Source organism: Heloderma suspectum, chromosome 7, assembly GCF_057233095.1.
Source record: "Heloderma suspectum isolate Gila_16-S chromosome 7, 16-S_ref, whole genome shotgun sequence".
In the NCBI taxonomy this organism is placed as follows: domain Eukaryota; kingdom Metazoa; phylum Chordata; class Lepidosauria; order Squamata; family Helodermatidae; genus Heloderma; species Heloderma suspectum.
This window is the reverse complement of record NC_139464.1, coordinates 125790479-125808261: the sequence shown is the minus strand read 5'-3', so window position 1 is coordinate 125808261 and position 17783 is coordinate 125790479. Positions and strand designations below refer to the sequence as shown.

At 45.8% G+C, this 17783-nt stretch overlaps 1 protein-coding gene across 1 annotated transcript in view; it reads right to left on the bottom strand.

The window, feature by feature from the left end:
• ANO2 (anoctamin 2) overlaps nucleotides 1-17783 on the bottom strand; it is a 290238-nt gene that overhangs the window by 60523 nt on the left and 211932 nt on the right. The window contains exons 15-16 of the mRNA XM_084811922.1: nucleotides 9354-9428; nucleotides 1412-1613 (exon numbers count right to left, since the gene is read on the bottom strand). Of these exons, the coding sequence (XP_084668048.1) occupies nucleotides 1412-1613; nucleotides 9354-9428 (277 nt within the window). The remainder of the gene's footprint in view (nucleotides 1-1411; nucleotides 1614-9353; nucleotides 9429-17783) is intronic.

The following is a 17783-nucleotide window of genomic DNA, read 5'->3' as shown; positions in this document are numbered from 1 at the left end:
ATAGTTCTAAACTAAAAACTTAGTTTTTCCTTCCAGAGAAAACAGCTTGGTCTGATTTGGAGAAAATAATTTTTTGTTTACTCTCACAATAAGGGACTGTTATTGGCAGTGGCTGATTTGCCTTTTCAGCTACTAAACTTTGAGCTAATTTCCTATGCCCTATGAAGAATGATAAATAGTTTTATTGATTACAAAATATTGCTTTTGATGTGTTGTTGTTGTTGTTGTTGTTGTAACCCATGGCACTATCCAATGATGTTGCTCTAGTGCAAACTAGGTTGCAAACTATGTCCAAGATGGGAATCCAGCTAAAGTTACGTTTATGCAAGTGCAGTTGCAGAAGCGCTTGCACAATCCATTGTGCAACCCGTTGAGCAATCAGTTGCATCCCACACTTGTGCAACCTGTTGCACATTATGCCTGGGCAACCCATTGTGCATTACACTTGTGAAACCAATTGTTAAGTACACTTGTGCAACCTGTTGTGCGAGTGGTTGCACAATGGGTTGCGCAAGCATGATGTGAAAGCGCCTGTGCAATGGAAAGATTCAGTGGAGCTCTGCTAACACTCTGAGTTTGTGGAATGACACCGCTGGATACTGCCCAGTGGCTGTAACAATAATAATTAAAAAATCATTCATTCCACAGATGAACTTTCTGAATCCCTTGTTCTCAGGAACTATATGAACCTGCTCCCTATTTCCATGGCATATTCTAATAACACTGTTTCTACAAGCTATGAATCTGTGGTATACGTTTGCTAGGGATGACGGATTTCCACTGTTGCATTAAACTGACCACTGGAGGAAAGATGATGGGAGCTGGGGAGCATCCCCTTCAGGATGAATCATCCCTGGGGCATGAGAATAAAAATGTTTTTGATCACCCAAATGAGGACAGGATAGAAATAGGCCAGGAGCCTACTGTAGAACACGATAGCCAGTCAAAGAGGCCAAAGGGCTACAGGGGAAGAGCCACACGCCACTTCTGAAATTAGTGCTATACATTCTCATAGTTAAACCAGAATTAAAGAAGAATGGGATGCAGAACACAGCAAACTCCCAGAACAATAAAGGAATGAATTCACGAGCCATGGTGGATCAGACCACAATCCAAGCTAATCCAGCATTTTGTTCCCACAGTGGTCAACCAGGCGCCCACAGGAAGGCCACAATCAGAAAATGAGTGCGACAACATCCTCCTGCTCACGTTCTCCAGGAACTGGCATTCGGAGGCATACTGAAGCATCTGGAGCATGCACTCAGGGCTGGCCAGCCCTGTTGGGCCTTGCTATGTGAAGTGAGAATGTGTCCTAGAACAAGGAATCCTACTTCATGGGAGAAAGACATTTACCATATATACGCGATTGGCAAGAAGCAGAAAGTAAGTGTTAAGGGTGAAATAGCATTACCCATTTCTGTCAACTTTTTGGCGACTACTCCATAAATCTCATCTAGGATAAGTATCACAACAAGGTTAATGATGACAGCAGTTGCCGTCACCGTCACACGGACGTTGGACTTAGTTGACACATTGGTGCTCATTGACAGTGCTGCCGCTGTAGTTATCCGGTAGACAATCACACCAAAGACTAATGAAAACGTCAGTGAAATCTGAAAAGAAACACACAGGTATTCATAGAAAAAAACTCCTTGACTATAGTCGAATAACTACTGTGGTTGAATGGGGTTAGACAACCAGGGAAAACCTTCTTTTGAACAGCTCAGTAGACAGACTGGGCACAGCCTCAAAGCTCATACATTCAGCAGCTTCTTGTATTCTTCCGAGAAAGGAAATGCTCCGCGGGCGCAAGGCAGCCCCCATCTTGATGCTCTGACTTGGATTCCTGCATTGAGCAGGGGGTTGGACTCGATGGCCTTGTAGGCCCCTTCCAACCCTACTATTCTATGATTCTATGGAGTACAGGAGCGTCTCCCCTTATTTCTGCAGATATTTGCACTTGGCTACTTGCTTACCACAAATTTATTGCAGTGTCCACTTTTATGGGCCAGAGCACATTTTGACATACCCTTGAAGTGTTATTAATTGGCAGAGGATGGACAGATAGATAGGTAATACACACATATTAGGGATTGATGGATTTGTCAATTTCAGTTTCTCATTTTTTCCAATCGTAAATTCAGCTCATCCTGAATTTTGAGAAATGTTTTAAGTTCACATGAAAATTCATATGCATTATTGTGTGCATTTCTCCTAATATATGCATTTATGTATGTATTTTTGCCTAATATACACATTTTCCCAAGCATTTACATAATATAATGCATTTTTAAACATTATTTTCTGCAATATATGCATTTTTTTATGCATTTTCTGATCACAGAACTCAAATGCAAAATTCAGAGAAGTGCACATTTTGAAGAATAACTGAGTTTCAATTCACAGAGTGGTCGGAAAGTGTGAAATTGGGTAAGTTCACATTAAAATGTGAATTGAACAACTTTCTCCTCCATTCCCAACACACACACAGGACAAACCAGGAGAAGAGGGATGGGATACAAAGTGAGAGCAGAAGGTCAAGCAATATAAGAGAAAGGTGTGTCTCATAGCACAAATAACATAATATTTTTTAACATTTTTATAGCACTTTGAAGTATTCAAAGCACTTTACATTGTCTACTTGTAATCTTGCAACAACTCTGTAAGCTAAGTCAGTATTAATATCCTGCATATAAATGAAAATGAGATCCTCTTGAAGTGTTTATGTACACATTCATTTTGCTTTGTCTATTCATTACCAGTTGGGAGTAGGTCATATCCATCCTAACTGGACCTTTGATTATTTTGTCTTTTATTCTTTTTCTGCCTACTTCTGTTGGTCCCTGTGCATATATCTGTGGGCTAAATCCAATGTTAAGCAAGTGGACTTCACTTGCACAGTGGGAACTTTCCTTTGCCTCCTCCCCCCTGCAGCTCCTTGCATGTCCCCAAAATCTGCTCTGGCGGGTCCCCCAACCCCCCAGAGCTGATTGGGAGGCTGCAGAGGTGACGGGGAATTCCTGTTTGACGCCGTGGCCATTGGCCTGCCATGTCCCTCGGAGTTCCATCTTGTCCCCCATGCTATTAAACATATATGTGAAACCACTGGGAGAGACAGCCTGGAGTTTTAGGGTTCAGTGCCACCAGTATGCTGATACCCAACTCTGTCTCTCCCATCAAAATCCAAGGAAGCTTTTCTAGTTCTAAATCGGTGTCTGATGTCAGTAATGGACTGGATGAGAGCAAACCAATTGAAGCTTAACCCAGACAAGTCAGAGGTGCTCCTGGTTAGTCGAAAGGCAGATCAGAGAATAGGGACTTAACCTGTGTGGGATGGGGTTGCACTCCCCCTGAAGACTCAGGATCACAGTTTGGATGTACTCCGGAGTCAGACCTGAGCCTGGATGCCCAGGTTTTGGCAGTGGCCAGGAGGGCATTTGTGGAGCTGAAGCACGTGCGCCATCTGTGCCTGTTGCTAGAGATGTCTGATCTGGTCTTGGTTCTCACGCTTTCGTTACATCCTGTTTGGACTACGGCGATGTGCTCTGCATGGAGCTGCCTCTGAGAACTCTTCAGAGACTTCAGCTGGCCCAGAATGCTGCAGCTAAACCGTTGCCTGTGGCTGGTTACAGGGCGCACATGGCTACAACAGCTTTTCTGGTCACTGGTCTGTTTCCAGGCACAGTTCAAAGTGCTGGTCATGACTGTACAGCCCCAGATGGCTTGGGACCAGACCACCTGAAAGACCACCTTCTCCCACATGAGCCTGTCGGGCTCTTACGATCTTTGGAAGTTTCCCTTCTTTCGATACCACCACTCTCAGAGGTGCACTTGGTGGCAACGCAAGAGAGGGCTTCCTTTGTGGCCACCCCCGGACCGCGGAACTCCATGTTGAGGGAGGCAGGGCTCACTCCCTCTCTGCTGTCCTTCTGCCAGCAGCGAAATGCCATTTTAACCAAGCAGGCCTTTGGCGTGTAAATGGGCCTGTTGGGTTGCATGCTGTTTTTATACTGTCGTTGCTATGTTTTCATTGTGTTTGAATGCACTGTTTTATTATTGTATTAATCAAGTTTTATTTATGGTTGTAAGCTGCCTTGAGTGCTATTTTTATTGGTAGAAGGGTGGGGTACAAATCAAATAAAGAATTCCAACCTGTCGGCAGTGTCCGTTCCACTCGCAGAGGGACACAGTTGGATGCAACCCATTGTGTGTGTGTGTGTGTGTGTGTGTGTGCATGTATCTGTCAAATGATAGCATTTCATGCTTCTGATGTAGCAGACTCTGTTCTATACAAGTTTATGTCATCATACATTTATTCCTCTTTAAGCTGCCATCAGTTAGAGGCCCCTTTTACAGGTACAGTCCTCTCTTTGAAGGAGTAAAGTCTGATTTAAAGATAAAGAACCAAACCACCAGAAGGCCTTGAAGATGCCAATCCAGAGCACCTGGACAGCAGATTGAGCAAGGTACACAGGTCACATGGTCACAGCCATCCACACTATGGTGAGATGTACTGTATTTCTATTTAAATTATAATGATTATTTCTAAATTGGCATCTACACATATAAAGTAGCATATGCAAATTCTATGCATAAGGCCTATGCATAAGGGTCTTTTGTCCTCCCTTTTGATGTTTCATAAGTGGCCATCTTACATCAGATTCTGTGTTATATTTTGGAATGAGGATCTGGTTAACTGGTTAACTTACCTCGGCTATAAACTGACTAGATACTAGCCACAAACTGACTACGTAGAGTTAGGCAAGCCATTATTCTCTTAGCCTCAGCACCCGCTCTGCAATATGTAATAATACTAAGAATTGCTGAGATAATGTATGTGAAGCACTTTGAGCGAGGAATGAGGGAGAATTCCACCTGCACTGGAATGAATCTGAGGCAGAACCACAGCTTCTCATGGAAGAATAATCATTTATAGAATGGATCCAGGGCCTTTTGCTTTCCATCAGCTTCCAGGGCAATCCAGAAATACAGGAAACTCCATTGCAAGGAAAAGAAGGTGTTTTTGCCTCCCCCTCCCCCTCTGCCTCAGATGTCTTGGAACAAAGGAGTATTTTCCTTCGTTCCTTCCTTTCAGTGTCCCTCACTAAAGCGCTTCTTTGCTGATTGCCCAATGAGGAAATTTTAAAAAAGAAAAACACACACCCTTGCCTGTGAGATGTGAGGGGAGTGTACAATGATGGAAAAAGACCCCCTCCCCGCTCTCTTTACAGAGAGTCCAGATAAGCCTGGTGAAACTTGGACTTGTCACTTCACTGGAATTCCTCAGGCTATAGGGTGGAGATGGAGGAGAAATCCTTGTCAAACTCAATATTTTTTTTTTTTTTAAATGCCATGAGTTCCATTATTGGTCTGGACAAATCCCCTTCTTTTTTTCTTTTCTAGCTTTCTTTTCTGAGCTGGCTGGCTACATTTTGCTTTTGGAACCCAAACACACACACAGTCTTACAGTTTGGAATTTCACACATCAGTGCACTTCTCTGCAACAGTGGAGAAACACTAAAATGAAGTAAAGTTTTAAAAAAATGCTTCCTGCCTGCATTTGGGAGTTTAAGGCTGGCTTTACATTAAAGAAAAAACCCGCAGGCCTCCCGTTGTGGAGCCTTTCTGTGTTTACAGCGGCAACCACGTGATTGCTAAGAGGGGAAGCTTTTAATTTTCTTTGTTCCACAGAACTCAATGAAACAGCACCATCTAGTGGCTGTTTTAATAGCACAACATCCTGACTTTGATAGTTCATTATTTCTGGATCTTTTTGAGATGGAATAACCAGGAAATACCTCTGGATGTGCCCCGGAGGTTCACAACGTCACCTAAAGGCAAACATCCATCAGTGAGCAATCTCAATAGCAGGATAAAAGCTCCGTGTGAAGAAGCCCTATGACAGCAGGGGGATCTAGCACCGGGGTTTGCTAGACCTTCCTGGCTGTGCTAGACTTTACCTCCAGTCTTAAGGCTTGGGTGTAGGCAGGGGCTGGTTATGGGCTGAATTAAAAAGCTGCTCAGTATCCCATGATTCACTCCAGAGTTTTGGCAGACATGAGGAGCAGTGCATCCAACTTTACTCTGAACCCTCCAAAATAATAATGGCTGTTGTTATTGCTATCTTTCATTAGAAAATTCTGTAGAAAAAGCTTTACTAGAATGCTGCCCAATTACACCCAGACTGTGGTGAATTTGGAATTTCACATATGGGCAAAGGTTTGAAACCCCCCCTCAGATGTCAAATTAAAATAGTGACATTTGTCAACATTAACTTGGAGGTTCATTTGCAGGAAAAATATATGAGGGATTCTGAGGAACGTTAAAGGAGTTTTTCTGCAGTTAGTAACATATCTTGTGGGGCCCTGCACATCCCATATCCTCCTTGTTTGAGGTTCTAACATAAACATGGATCGAAGCCTGCGGTTTGCTGCATGTTGTGTTGTCCCTGCTTTGAATTCATGCTAGTGATGCCGAAATAACTGCCCACAGCTTCTGTTCCAGGTTGTACAATGCAGGGCTGGCATTTAACTGTGTGGAATCTTTTGGACCCGGCAACTACTTATGAACTATAGGAGCAAACTTGTGTTGCTGCTTTGGATCACACGAGAGCATTCAAAATGTGAGCAGAGGGAGCTAATTTCTGAACAATTCTTCCACAAGTCACAGAGTCGCTGCTGAGGGTTTCACTTCATGTCACGGATATCAGCAACATCATTCAAGCCACTCAAAGCTAGGGGCGGACAGGCTCGCCTCCGTCCACACTGCTGGCTGCTCACCACGCTGCTGCCACCCATCTGCCCCATTTGGCAATCTGCGGGCACCCGGTGAGCACCCTGCAGCCTCCTGACCCCTCAGTGAGCCACTATTTTGCAGAGAAATGGTGGCTTGGGTTTTTCCGTAACTATAACATTGCATCAATGGCCCCCCTAAAAGGGCCGTTTACGGGAAAACCCGAGCCACCACTTTTACGCAAAATGGCAGCTTGCTGAGGGGCCAGGCATCGGCCAGGTGCTCACGGACTGAGCCGCTGAACAGTCTGCGAGCAAGGTCTGGTAAGCGCAGTGGCTTAAGAACTGGGGTCCGAGAGGCTGAACGGTGGGGAATCCACCGGACGCCCCTCCCCACTTGGACACCCATGGCATCCCTACTCAGTGCTCATTCCCCTTAGCCAGAAGGATACGCAGTAGGATTGTTATTTTAGGTAATATAAACAAAACAGCATGGGATTTGTCTGTGAGGACCTGATGTTTGTGTTTCATGTTTTCCTTTAAAAAGAATTTCAAAATAAGGTCATTATTGCAAGTAAAGGCAAATTCAAGGTTTGCAAAACCGCCAAGCTTTGAATAGTTATTACTATTATTGAGTGGAACACATGATATATGCAGCATATATAAAAATAAATTAGGCCTCTCAACTATTTCTATTCCAATGTTTTCATAATTAATTTCAGGGCATCAGGGTCTTTTGAAAATGACAGACACTATCAAATATGCCTTCCAGCCCTGGATATCCATCATCCCCTACAATTAGTAGCAGATTCAGGTGGCCGAGTGCCAGTGGGACTGGAGCCAAAATCAGGCCATTGGAAAACAAGGGGGAGGCCGGCGGATCGAGAGCTGCTCTTCCAGGCTTAATCTGCATGTTGCAAGCCATTTTGTGTTAAACAGGAGCAGGGGCTGCATCTTCTTCAGGGAATCCTTTCCACATCACTTCTGCTCAGGAGCCCTGTGCAATGTAGGAAACGTGGCGATATCTCGGTAATTACATTAATGAAGTAAGTCATGGCCCAGTTTGGAATACATATTTATTTTAGGGATGTCAGAGAATTCCGCCACGGATCTCGGTGAGGCCAGTGCATTCGGCCCCCTGAAATCCATGGCGGAACGAAGCCCCCGCCCCCCTACCCACAAAAGGCACATGAAACAGAGCACTTACCTGATGCTGTCCGCGCTGACTTGTGAATGGCGGCCACCCTGTGGCCGCCATTCGCTTCCTGATCATAGCTGTGATAGGCTACGTAAATACTTATGTGGCCTATCACGGCTAATGCAGGGACACCTTTTGTGTCCCTGCGGAGGCCGTGATAGGCTACGTAAGTATTTACGTAGCCTATCATGGCAAGCCAAAAAAAGCCAAGAGCGTACGCAAATGGCGGCAGCTGTGGCGGCTGCCATTTGCGCTCCCTATTTTGAGCCGTTTTAGCCTACATAAATATTTACATAGGCTATTACGGCGAAAAAAAGGAAACGCAAATAGCATAGTGGGCGCTATTTGTGTTCCTTTTTTTCCCGCCGTAATAGCCTACGTAAATATTTACGTAGGCTAAAACGGCTCAAAATAGGGAATGCAAATGGCGGCTGCCGCAGCCACAGCCATTTGCATACGCTGTTGGGGTTTTTTTGGCTTGCCGTGATAGGCTATGTAAATACTTACGTAGCCTATCACAGCCTCTGCAGGGACACAAAAGGCGTCCCTGCATTAGCTGTGATAGGCTAATAAAGCCTAATAATAATTAGGGGAAGCATGAGTCAGAAATAGACCCCTCCCTCCCAGACACTGTCACTGGAAAACCAGCCAGATAAGAGAACTTAGTAGCTCATTCCCAGTTATCTAAGAGAGACTGCAGTGGAGGTGGAATTTGAAATTATTTTCCATGGTTTACTTTTTAAAAACAGCTCAGCCCATTTCTGGACTTTGCTGGGAGGGTGGTGCTCCCGTCACGAGTTCTAGGGTGCTCAGTCAGTTCACATGGCGTGCTGGCCAGTACTACTGGGCCTCGCTGCTGCTGCCTGTGTGAACTGAGTGTGCAGTCCAGAACACCCAACAATTACCTGCGGCTACTCATTTTGCAGGGAAAGGTGGTGGGCAAGCTGTCTTTCAGGGAGAGCATCCTGTTTTTGACAGCATCCACAGGGGGAGAGTGACATGCACGCTGGCTCTCAGGACCCATCTCATTACAGAAGCCCAAAGAGCCGCACCTCTGTTATGAACCACCTATACCTTTGTTCAGAGAACTGGTTTTCTCCGTGTGGGATCTGTACTTCTGTGTATGGCCGATATTAGCGTATTTCAGAATTCTTAAACCTGTTTGCCAGCTTAGCTGGTCAAGGAGCCAATCCTGCACCAAGGAATGAGTCCTTCATTAGGCTCGCTTTATGGCACAGATGTCAGAAAGACCATCACTTTTCTATTCCTTAGTCCATCACTAATTCAGTTATGTAGATGGAAAATAACAAAAGGAATGTGTATCTGTGAGAGCACAGATTCAGTCTGAAGATCTATTCAGTCAAAGCCAGTTTGGTGTAGACCAATGCGAAAGGGGGGTGGGGGGATAATGCAAACAAAATTACCATAAATAAGATAGATGCAAAGTTCACTAGATAGCCAGGGGTTCGGTCTTTCCAGGTCAGTTTCTCCTTTTCATCCTGGTGTAAGACACAATGGTGAAAATATCATTTACAAACAATACTATATAATGCAAAATAAACAAATAGAAGGAAATACTGGATGAAAAGTTGAAAACTATTCTGTTTTTAAATAAGATAGGAGCAATTTAGCACAAGTTCAAAATCAGGGCGATGATGCCACTTACAGTGCAACACTAAGCAGCTTTGTTCAGAAGTAGGGATGTCACAGAAATCCGCAATGGATGCAGAGATGAGTTTGGATTTCTATGAATCCAAACTGCAGATTCTGGAGCTGACTGGCTTTTCCTGAGTTGTGCAGACCGGCACACCAGTTTTTACTTTTCAGGGAGATTTGTGCAAGTGTGCAGTAGCCAGGGATGTATGAGAAAGTAGCTTCAGCTCATTTTTTAATCAGGCTTTACCCAGTTCTCACCTTCTGGACTGAACGCAGACTCAGGCGCAATCTGTGGTCAAAATCTGTACATGTTCACGCTTGCAATGTGATTCACGGACCCCAAAAAAGTGTTCGACAGCATGCATACTTTTGAAAAATGCACACAAATACGCTTTAATCAATGGGCATTTCAAAGATGTGCACAATTGATGAGTACTTTTGGAATTAGGGATGGCGGAGAAATCCGCCACGGACTCCAAAGAGGCTGGATTCCGGAGTTCGTGGCAGAACGGACTACCCCCCCTCGCCACCCCGTGGAATCCCCCCTGGGACAGACCCTACCTGGCCGTCGGCAGGTCCGGTCCGTCCAGCTGCCCTCCGCGGTCTGCCACTGCTTCTCTTTGGATGCAAATGGCATCCAGCGTAGTAGATGCCATTTGCGTCCCTGCCTTTTGCTGTGATAGGCTACATAAATCTTTTCTAACCTAACATGGCAAAAGGCAGGGACTATGCCATTTGCATCCCCGCCTTTTGCCGTGATAGGCTATGTATTTACGTAGCTTATCACGGCAAAAGGCAGGGGATGCAAATGGCATCCGCTACGCCGGACACCATTTGCGTCCGAAGACCAGCTGCAGCCAGAAGTCAGGCAGCGGTTGGCCCCAGCCAGCAGCTCCGCGGACTCACCGCGGAGTGGAGCCAGCCGGGGAGGATTCCGGTGGGAGAGATGGATCGCCTCTTCCCACCACGGATGCCCCCGCCCGGAATGAGTTAAGGGATTCGTACATCCCTAGGAAAAATAGGCACAAAAATATGCATGGATTTTCATACAGAAAGAAAAAACCAAAGCTCGCAATCTGATACCGACACAAGTCATTACAAGCTTCAAGATGGAATTCAGAGAATTGCGGCTGGCTTGAGCTTTGCTGATTCACACATCCCTAGCATTAGCACAAATGCACAATAGTGCAAATGTGCATTTGCAAATAAATGAAATTCTCATACAAAAAAAATCTGATTCTGTCAACGAGCAGCAGATGGAATGAAAGATGCCAGACAATCTGCGAAACACAGACAGAATGGATTTAACAAAATCCATTCATTCCTACTCAGAAGAAAGTAACTGATTTCAGTAGAACTTTCTATGAGTGCTTAGGAGTCCAGTCTTAGTGGTTGCTATGCCCCATTTGATGATTTCAGTGGGATCTAATCATACTTAAACTTTGCTGAATAGCAGCCAATATTTGACTCATTCTTTTCATATCATCTATGGTCTGAAAAGCAGACTGGATTTTCATTGGAGGTATTTCTTCCCTGTTTTTTCAATCTCAAAATTAGAAATTCTGTTGAAATTAAGAAAACAGAAAGAAGCTTTACTGAATTTTAAATATTAACCACTTTAAATTAACCCTAGTCCTCTTTCAACCTCTCTTTCTTATATTATCCTTTGCAGAATAAATGCCATCTACATTCCTTCCACAGAACATGTATAATGTCAGGCAATTAGCTTTGTTGACTAGTTCAGCAAGAAGAGATGCATGTTATTTGGTACAAAAATCCTTGGTCCAGCTCTGGTATATTGTCCAAACTGGTGGATATCACACATGCGTCTCAGTAATATTGGGACAATGTGGATCATGTGAATGAAAAACAGCCCTAGAAGTCACATAGAAGACAAGGGGGTTGTCTGTTGAGGTATGATGTAAGAAGAAAGGAGCATCTCCTTTTTAAATTGAGCACTTTGCCAGTTATCTTTGTTAATTTCTAGGGTTTCCTTTCTTCATTACAATGCAGTATACTTTATTTTTATTATAGCAATTTTGCATGCAAAATCTAAAATGTACATAATGAAACTACAACAAAAGCTTTATTACAATATAAGAAGGGGGAGGGGGGGAACTAACTAGCCCAAGCAGAGATACATTTCAAATCAAAAAATTAAACTTCCTTATAATCTACCTAATATAATTATAGGTTTGTACAGCCACTCAAATTCTATTACTCCAATGCATGATAAATAAACATCACTTTTCAATAAATTCATTGTCTTGTTGTCTTCCGTCTCTTACTCCATGCTGGTTAGATTGACTGACGATACACCATATCCCATACTCTCAAAATCCAGTCATCCAAAATGTAGAAGCTAGATTTCCCCCCACTATGACATCACTTTACATGCCACACTTAATAAATGAATGATCATTTCTGTGTATTTTGCTAAACTCTGTTTTAAAATAACAGAGTAGTATAACTATTGGATCTAAGGGTAGGGTAGTTCATATCCTGTGATAGTCGGATTCCATTCACTACACAGGTAGGCAAGACGTGGTCTGTGGGTTTTATGCACCCTCTGACCTGCTGCCACCGTGCCACCCAAATGTGGAGCCTTCTTTCAAAAAGCAGCAGAGGGGGAGCCTTCTTTCAAAAACACAGATTCAGCAGTGAACTTCTGTTCTCGGAGCCTCACGGAGGGCGTTCCTTAACCTCGGGACTGAGCAGAGCAGTACATAATCCTCAGGGTGGGACAACAGGGACTAGCGTCCTAAGCCACCAGGGCCTTCTTCAGTGCCTTAAGCCCACAGGCTGCATCTGCAGAGGCAGCAGCATCCATTTTATAATGCTCGGTGAATGTATGTACAGATGCCCACAAGGCCGCTTTGCAGATGTCTGTTATGGGGAAATCCCCTTTAAATGCTTCAGAAGCAGCCGTTCTCCCTCAAGGAGTGGGCCGTTATCCCTCCTGGGGTTTGTTTATCCAATGCCTGGTAAGCTACCCGATGACTTCCTTCAGCCAACGTGAGATTGTGGCCTTTGACACCTTCTGTCCCAAAACCCTAGGCTGGAAGGAGATGAAGAGAGACTCTGATCTCCTAATGGCAGCTGTCCTGCCCAAATAAAAATATAACGCCCATCTTGCATCCAGTCTATGCCAGTTCTTTTCCTGAGAGTGAACTGGCTTGGGACAGAAAGATGGGAGAGACATCTCTTGAGTCCTGTGAAACAAAGAATTAACCTTCAGGAGGAAAGAAGGGTCAGTTCTCAACACCACCTTATCCTCATGGAAAAAGTGTAACTGTGGATCCGCCAACCTGGAAACCCTGCAGGACAAGGTAACTGCAACTAAAACACTGTCTTCAGAGCGAGAAATTTCAAAGAAAAAGATGCCATGGGTTCAAAAGGCTTCCCCATGGCTGCTGTGAACACACAACTGAGATTCTATCAGCGAAAATGATGCATTCCTGGAGGATTAATCAGAGACACCCCCTTAAGAAATCTCTTAATATGGGGATGAGATGAAAGAGACCCCTGTCATCACATCCCGGCATGCCATTCAGAGCTGCCACTTGGCACTTAAGAGTGTGAGTACCCAAACCTTTATGAAGGCCTGCCTGAAGAAATTCAAAGACCTCTGTGACTCCGCCCGAAGAAGACATCTGACCATTAGCCCTTCACCAACTGAGGAAGGTTCTCCAAGTTGGGTTGTAAACCTTGTTTGTAGATGCCCGTCTGGATGAGAGGAGGGTTTGCAAAACTTCTGGTGAGCACCCCAACTCAGCCTCCAGGCGGTCAGTCAGAAGAGCTCTGGATGAGGGTGCACTATTGGCCCCTGCAGCAGTAGGCTCCTTTGAACAGGCAGTCTCCTTGGATTCTGTCGAGATAGGCTGACAGGTTCTGGGCACCAAGGCCTTCTTGGCCAATGAGGTGCAAACGTGCAATGAGAATAACTTCCACTGAAGATTGCCTGATTTTTTGAATCACTTTGGGTAGGAGTGGAAAGGGTAGGAAAACATAGAGACTGCCTGGCCATGGGCATGTATTCTAATGCATTTTTCCTGGAGAGGAAGTGTGGTAGTTGCACATTCTCCCTGGTGGCAAACAGATCCACCAGTGCGCTCCTAAACAGGTATGTAGGGATGTTGGAGAATTCCGCCATCGACTCCAGTGAGGCTGGATTCTTTAGAATCTGGCCCCTTGGAGTCTGTAGCGGGACGGGGCAATCCCCCCCGCCACCCCGCGGAATCCCCCTGGGATGGAGCCTACGCGGTGGCGGTGGCAGCTCTGGGTGGTCTTCTGGCCGCTGCTGGGCTGTGGCCGCAAATGGCAGCTGCTACGCCAGCGCCATTTGCGTCCCTGCCAAGCCTCGTGTGGCACAGAGTGGTAGGTGGCAGTATTGCAACTGAAACTCTCCCCACGACCTGAGTTCGATCCCAGCAGAAGCTGGGTCCCAGGTAGCCGGCTCAGGTCGACTCAGCCCTCCATCCTTCCGAAGTCGGTAAAATGAGTACCCAGCTTGCTGGGGGAAAGGTAGTCACGACTGGGGAAGGCAATGGCAAACCACCCCGCTACAGTCTGCCATGAAAATGCCAGCGAAAGCAGCGTCCCTCTAGGGGTCAGCAATGACTCGGTGCTTGCACAGGAGGAACCTTTCCTTTTTTTTTCCAAGCTGTGATAGGCTACATAAGTATCTATGTAGCCTATCATGGCTAATGCAGGGACGCCATTTGCATCCCTGTCTTTTGCCATGATAGGCTATGTAAATATATACATAGCCTATCATGGCTATGGCAGGGACACAAATGGCGGCCGCTATGGCGGCCGCCATTTGCAGCCGCAGCCCAGGAGCAGACAGAGGTCTGGCCATGGGCGGCCCTGGCTGGCGGCTCCGCAGAGTCGCCACGGAGCGGAACCGGCTGGGGAGGATTCCGGGGGGGGGGGACAGAGCGCCTCCCCCCGCACCTTGGATGGCCCCAGCAGAACCAGGTAAGTGTTTCGTACACCCCTACTGGTATGTCACCTGAAAAAGCATTGGAGGGTTGAACTGCCACTCTGACTCCTGTATGGATGTGTGACTGAGCCAATATACTGTCAGATTGGATACCCCTGCTAGATGTTCTGCCTGCATAGAGATTGTTTCTGCTCAGGACAGCATTTCTTTTGCGAAGCGATCAGTAATGAAGACTGAGACTTGCCTTGTTTGTTAATGTATGCCTTGGCTGTGGTATTGTCCATCCTGATCAATATCTGGGCTCCTGAAACATCTTCTGCAAACTCCCAAAGTGCTAGGTAGAATCATAGAATCATAGAATAGTAGGGTTGGAAGGGGCCTATAGGTCTGTTGAGTCCAACCCCCTGCTCAATACAGGAATCTAAGTCAGAGCATCCCTGACAGGGGGCTGTCCAGCCTCGCCTTGAATGCCTCCAGTGTGGGAGAGCCCACCACCTCCCCAGGGAATTGGTTCCATTGTTGTATTGGTATAACAGTCAGGACGTTTTTCCTGACGTTCAGCCGGAATCTGGCCTCCTGTCACTTGAGCCCATGATTCCGTGTCCTGCACTCTGGGATGATCAAGAAGAGATCCTGGCCTTCCTCTCTGTGACAACTTTTCAAGCACCTGAAGAGCGCTATCATACCTCCCCTCAGTCTTCTCTTCTCAAGGCTAAACATGCCCAATTCTTTCAGTCTCTCTTCATAGGGCTTTGTTTCCAGTCCCCTGATCATCTTTGTTGCCCTCCTCTGAACCCTCTCCAGTTTGTCTGCATCCTTCTTAAAATGTGGCTCCCAGAACTGGACACAGGACTCAAGATGAGGCCTAACCAGTGCTGAGTAGAGAGGAACTAGTACTTTACCTGATTTGGAAGCTATACTTCTATTAATGCAGCCCAAAATAGCATTTGCCTTTTTTGCAGCCACATCACATTGTTGGTCATATTCTCCTTGTGATCTACAACAATTCCAAGATTCTTCTCACTTGTAGTGTTGCTGAGCCAAGTATCCCCCATCTTGTAACTGTGCATTTGGTCTCTTTTTCCTAGGTGCAGAACTTCGCATTTATCCCTATTAAATTTCATTCTGTTGTTTTCTGCCCAGAGCTCCAGTCTATCCAGATCACTTTGAATTTTGTTTCTGTCTTCCAAGGTATTAGCTATCCTGCCCAATTTTGTGTCATCTGCAGATCTGATCAGCATTCCCTGCACCTCTTATCCAAGGCATTAATAAAAATGTTGAAGAGCACTGGGCCCAGGACTGAGCCCTGACGTAACCTGGTCGTTACTTTTCCCCAGTTTGAGAAGATACCATTGATAAGCATATGGTTTGTTGTCCTACATGATTCCTTCTCCATCTCCACACATTCCTCTTCATAGATGTGATAGGCTACGTAAATACTTACGTAGCCTATCATGGCTAACGCAGAGATGCCTTTTGCATCCCTGCGGAGGCCGTGATAGGCTACGTAAGTATTTACGTAGCCTATCAAGGCAAGGTTAAAAAAAAAACACGTACGCAAATGGCGGCGGCTACAGCTGCCTCCATTTGCGTTCCTTTTTTTCGCCGTAATAGCTTACATAAATATTTACGTAGGCTAAAACGGCCAAAAAAAAAGGAACACAAATGGCGGCCGCCATAGCCGCCGCCATTTGCGTACGTGTTTTTTTTTAAACTTTGCCATGACAGGCTACATAAATATTTACGTAGCCTATCACGGTTAAATACAGGGACGCAAATGGCGGCGGCTACGGCAGCCGCCATTTGCATCCCTGTTGCTCAGCAGCCGGATGTCCGGCTGTGGGCGGAGCCGGCCGGTGGCTCCGCGGAATCCCTGTGGAGCGGAGCCGGTTGGGCAGGACTCCGGGGGGAGGGACAGAGCGCCTCCCCCCCGTTGAGGATTTCGGGGGGAGGGACGGAGCGCCTCCCCCCATCAAGGATTTCGGGGGGAGGGACGGAGTGCCTCCCCCCCCATCGCGAAGCAGATCTGAGAAACGGTAAGTGACTTTCTTACATCCCTACTTGAAGTACAAATAGCAGCTCCAGGCGGTGCTTTTTGTTGAGGCTTCAGCATGGAGAGAGAGTTAAATTCCCCACCTCCACCACCTGCGGCCTGGAGGCTCCAAGCCTCCATCCACCACAGGATGTTTTTCTCTGCTGCACTTTACACGGTAAAGAACACGCATGTTAAGTGCATTCATGTAACTGATGTCACATCTAGTCCCCCACCCCCCACCCCAGTATCTGGTTTGTATTCTCTACTTACACATTCTTAGCAGGCCTTTGTTGTCTTATCTGGCATTTGGCGTTTTGATTGAAACGCTTGTTTATTCCTTTAAATATATGGTCAAATTGTATAATACCCACTACATTACTTAATCATGACTAACCACTGCTGAATCGTGGACATGATTCCTCATGTCTCTGACCCTGAGAAATCACTTGAACGCAATTAAGTCAAAAATGTGAAATGAAAAGCAGAGTTGTCACCACATTTTGCCTGAAGTGAAGTTCAAAGTGAATTTGGAAGCTCCTGCTCAGGTGAAAGGGGCAGTAAAAAGAATTCTAGTAAGAGTAGCAACATTTCTCATGACAATTTTTACACTTCTGTATAGTGATGCTGATTAAGACTGGGCAGGGTAGGGTAGAAACCCAAAATGCAACCCCCCTCTGCTCAGAAATCAGCCCAAGACACCATTGGGTATGGGGTAATACATAATGGAATTGGCCCCACTACCCCTGCAGATAACCCTCCCCTGCTGGAATACCCCCACCCCTTTGCCAGCAACCCCCACCCCCAACTTTGTGACACGGGAAGGAGCATCTGCAACATGCCATGGGGAGAGCTCCTGGACAGGGGTGTGTGCCTTTGAAAGCTGGCAGTAGCACTCCCAGATCTGCTTAGAAGCATCATTTCCTGCTTGGATCATGGCGTTTGTAAGGGGGTGCAGCTTTCCCTGCTGCTGATTACGGATCCTTCTTTGGTGGGGGGGAGGTTATCATATTTTTTTTGCTGCTGCTGCTGCTGCTGCTGCTGAGGAAAACTGGCAGGAGAGTGGAGGAAATGGAAACGTAACTTGAGTTTTCTGAGTCTTGAGGGGTTTTTTTTATCATTACAAGTGAACACTCAAAAAACTCAAATGGTCTTCCAGGTGAGTCGCAGGTGGGACTCACATTATTACTTCTGAAGTCTTCACCAAATTTTTGCCTACTG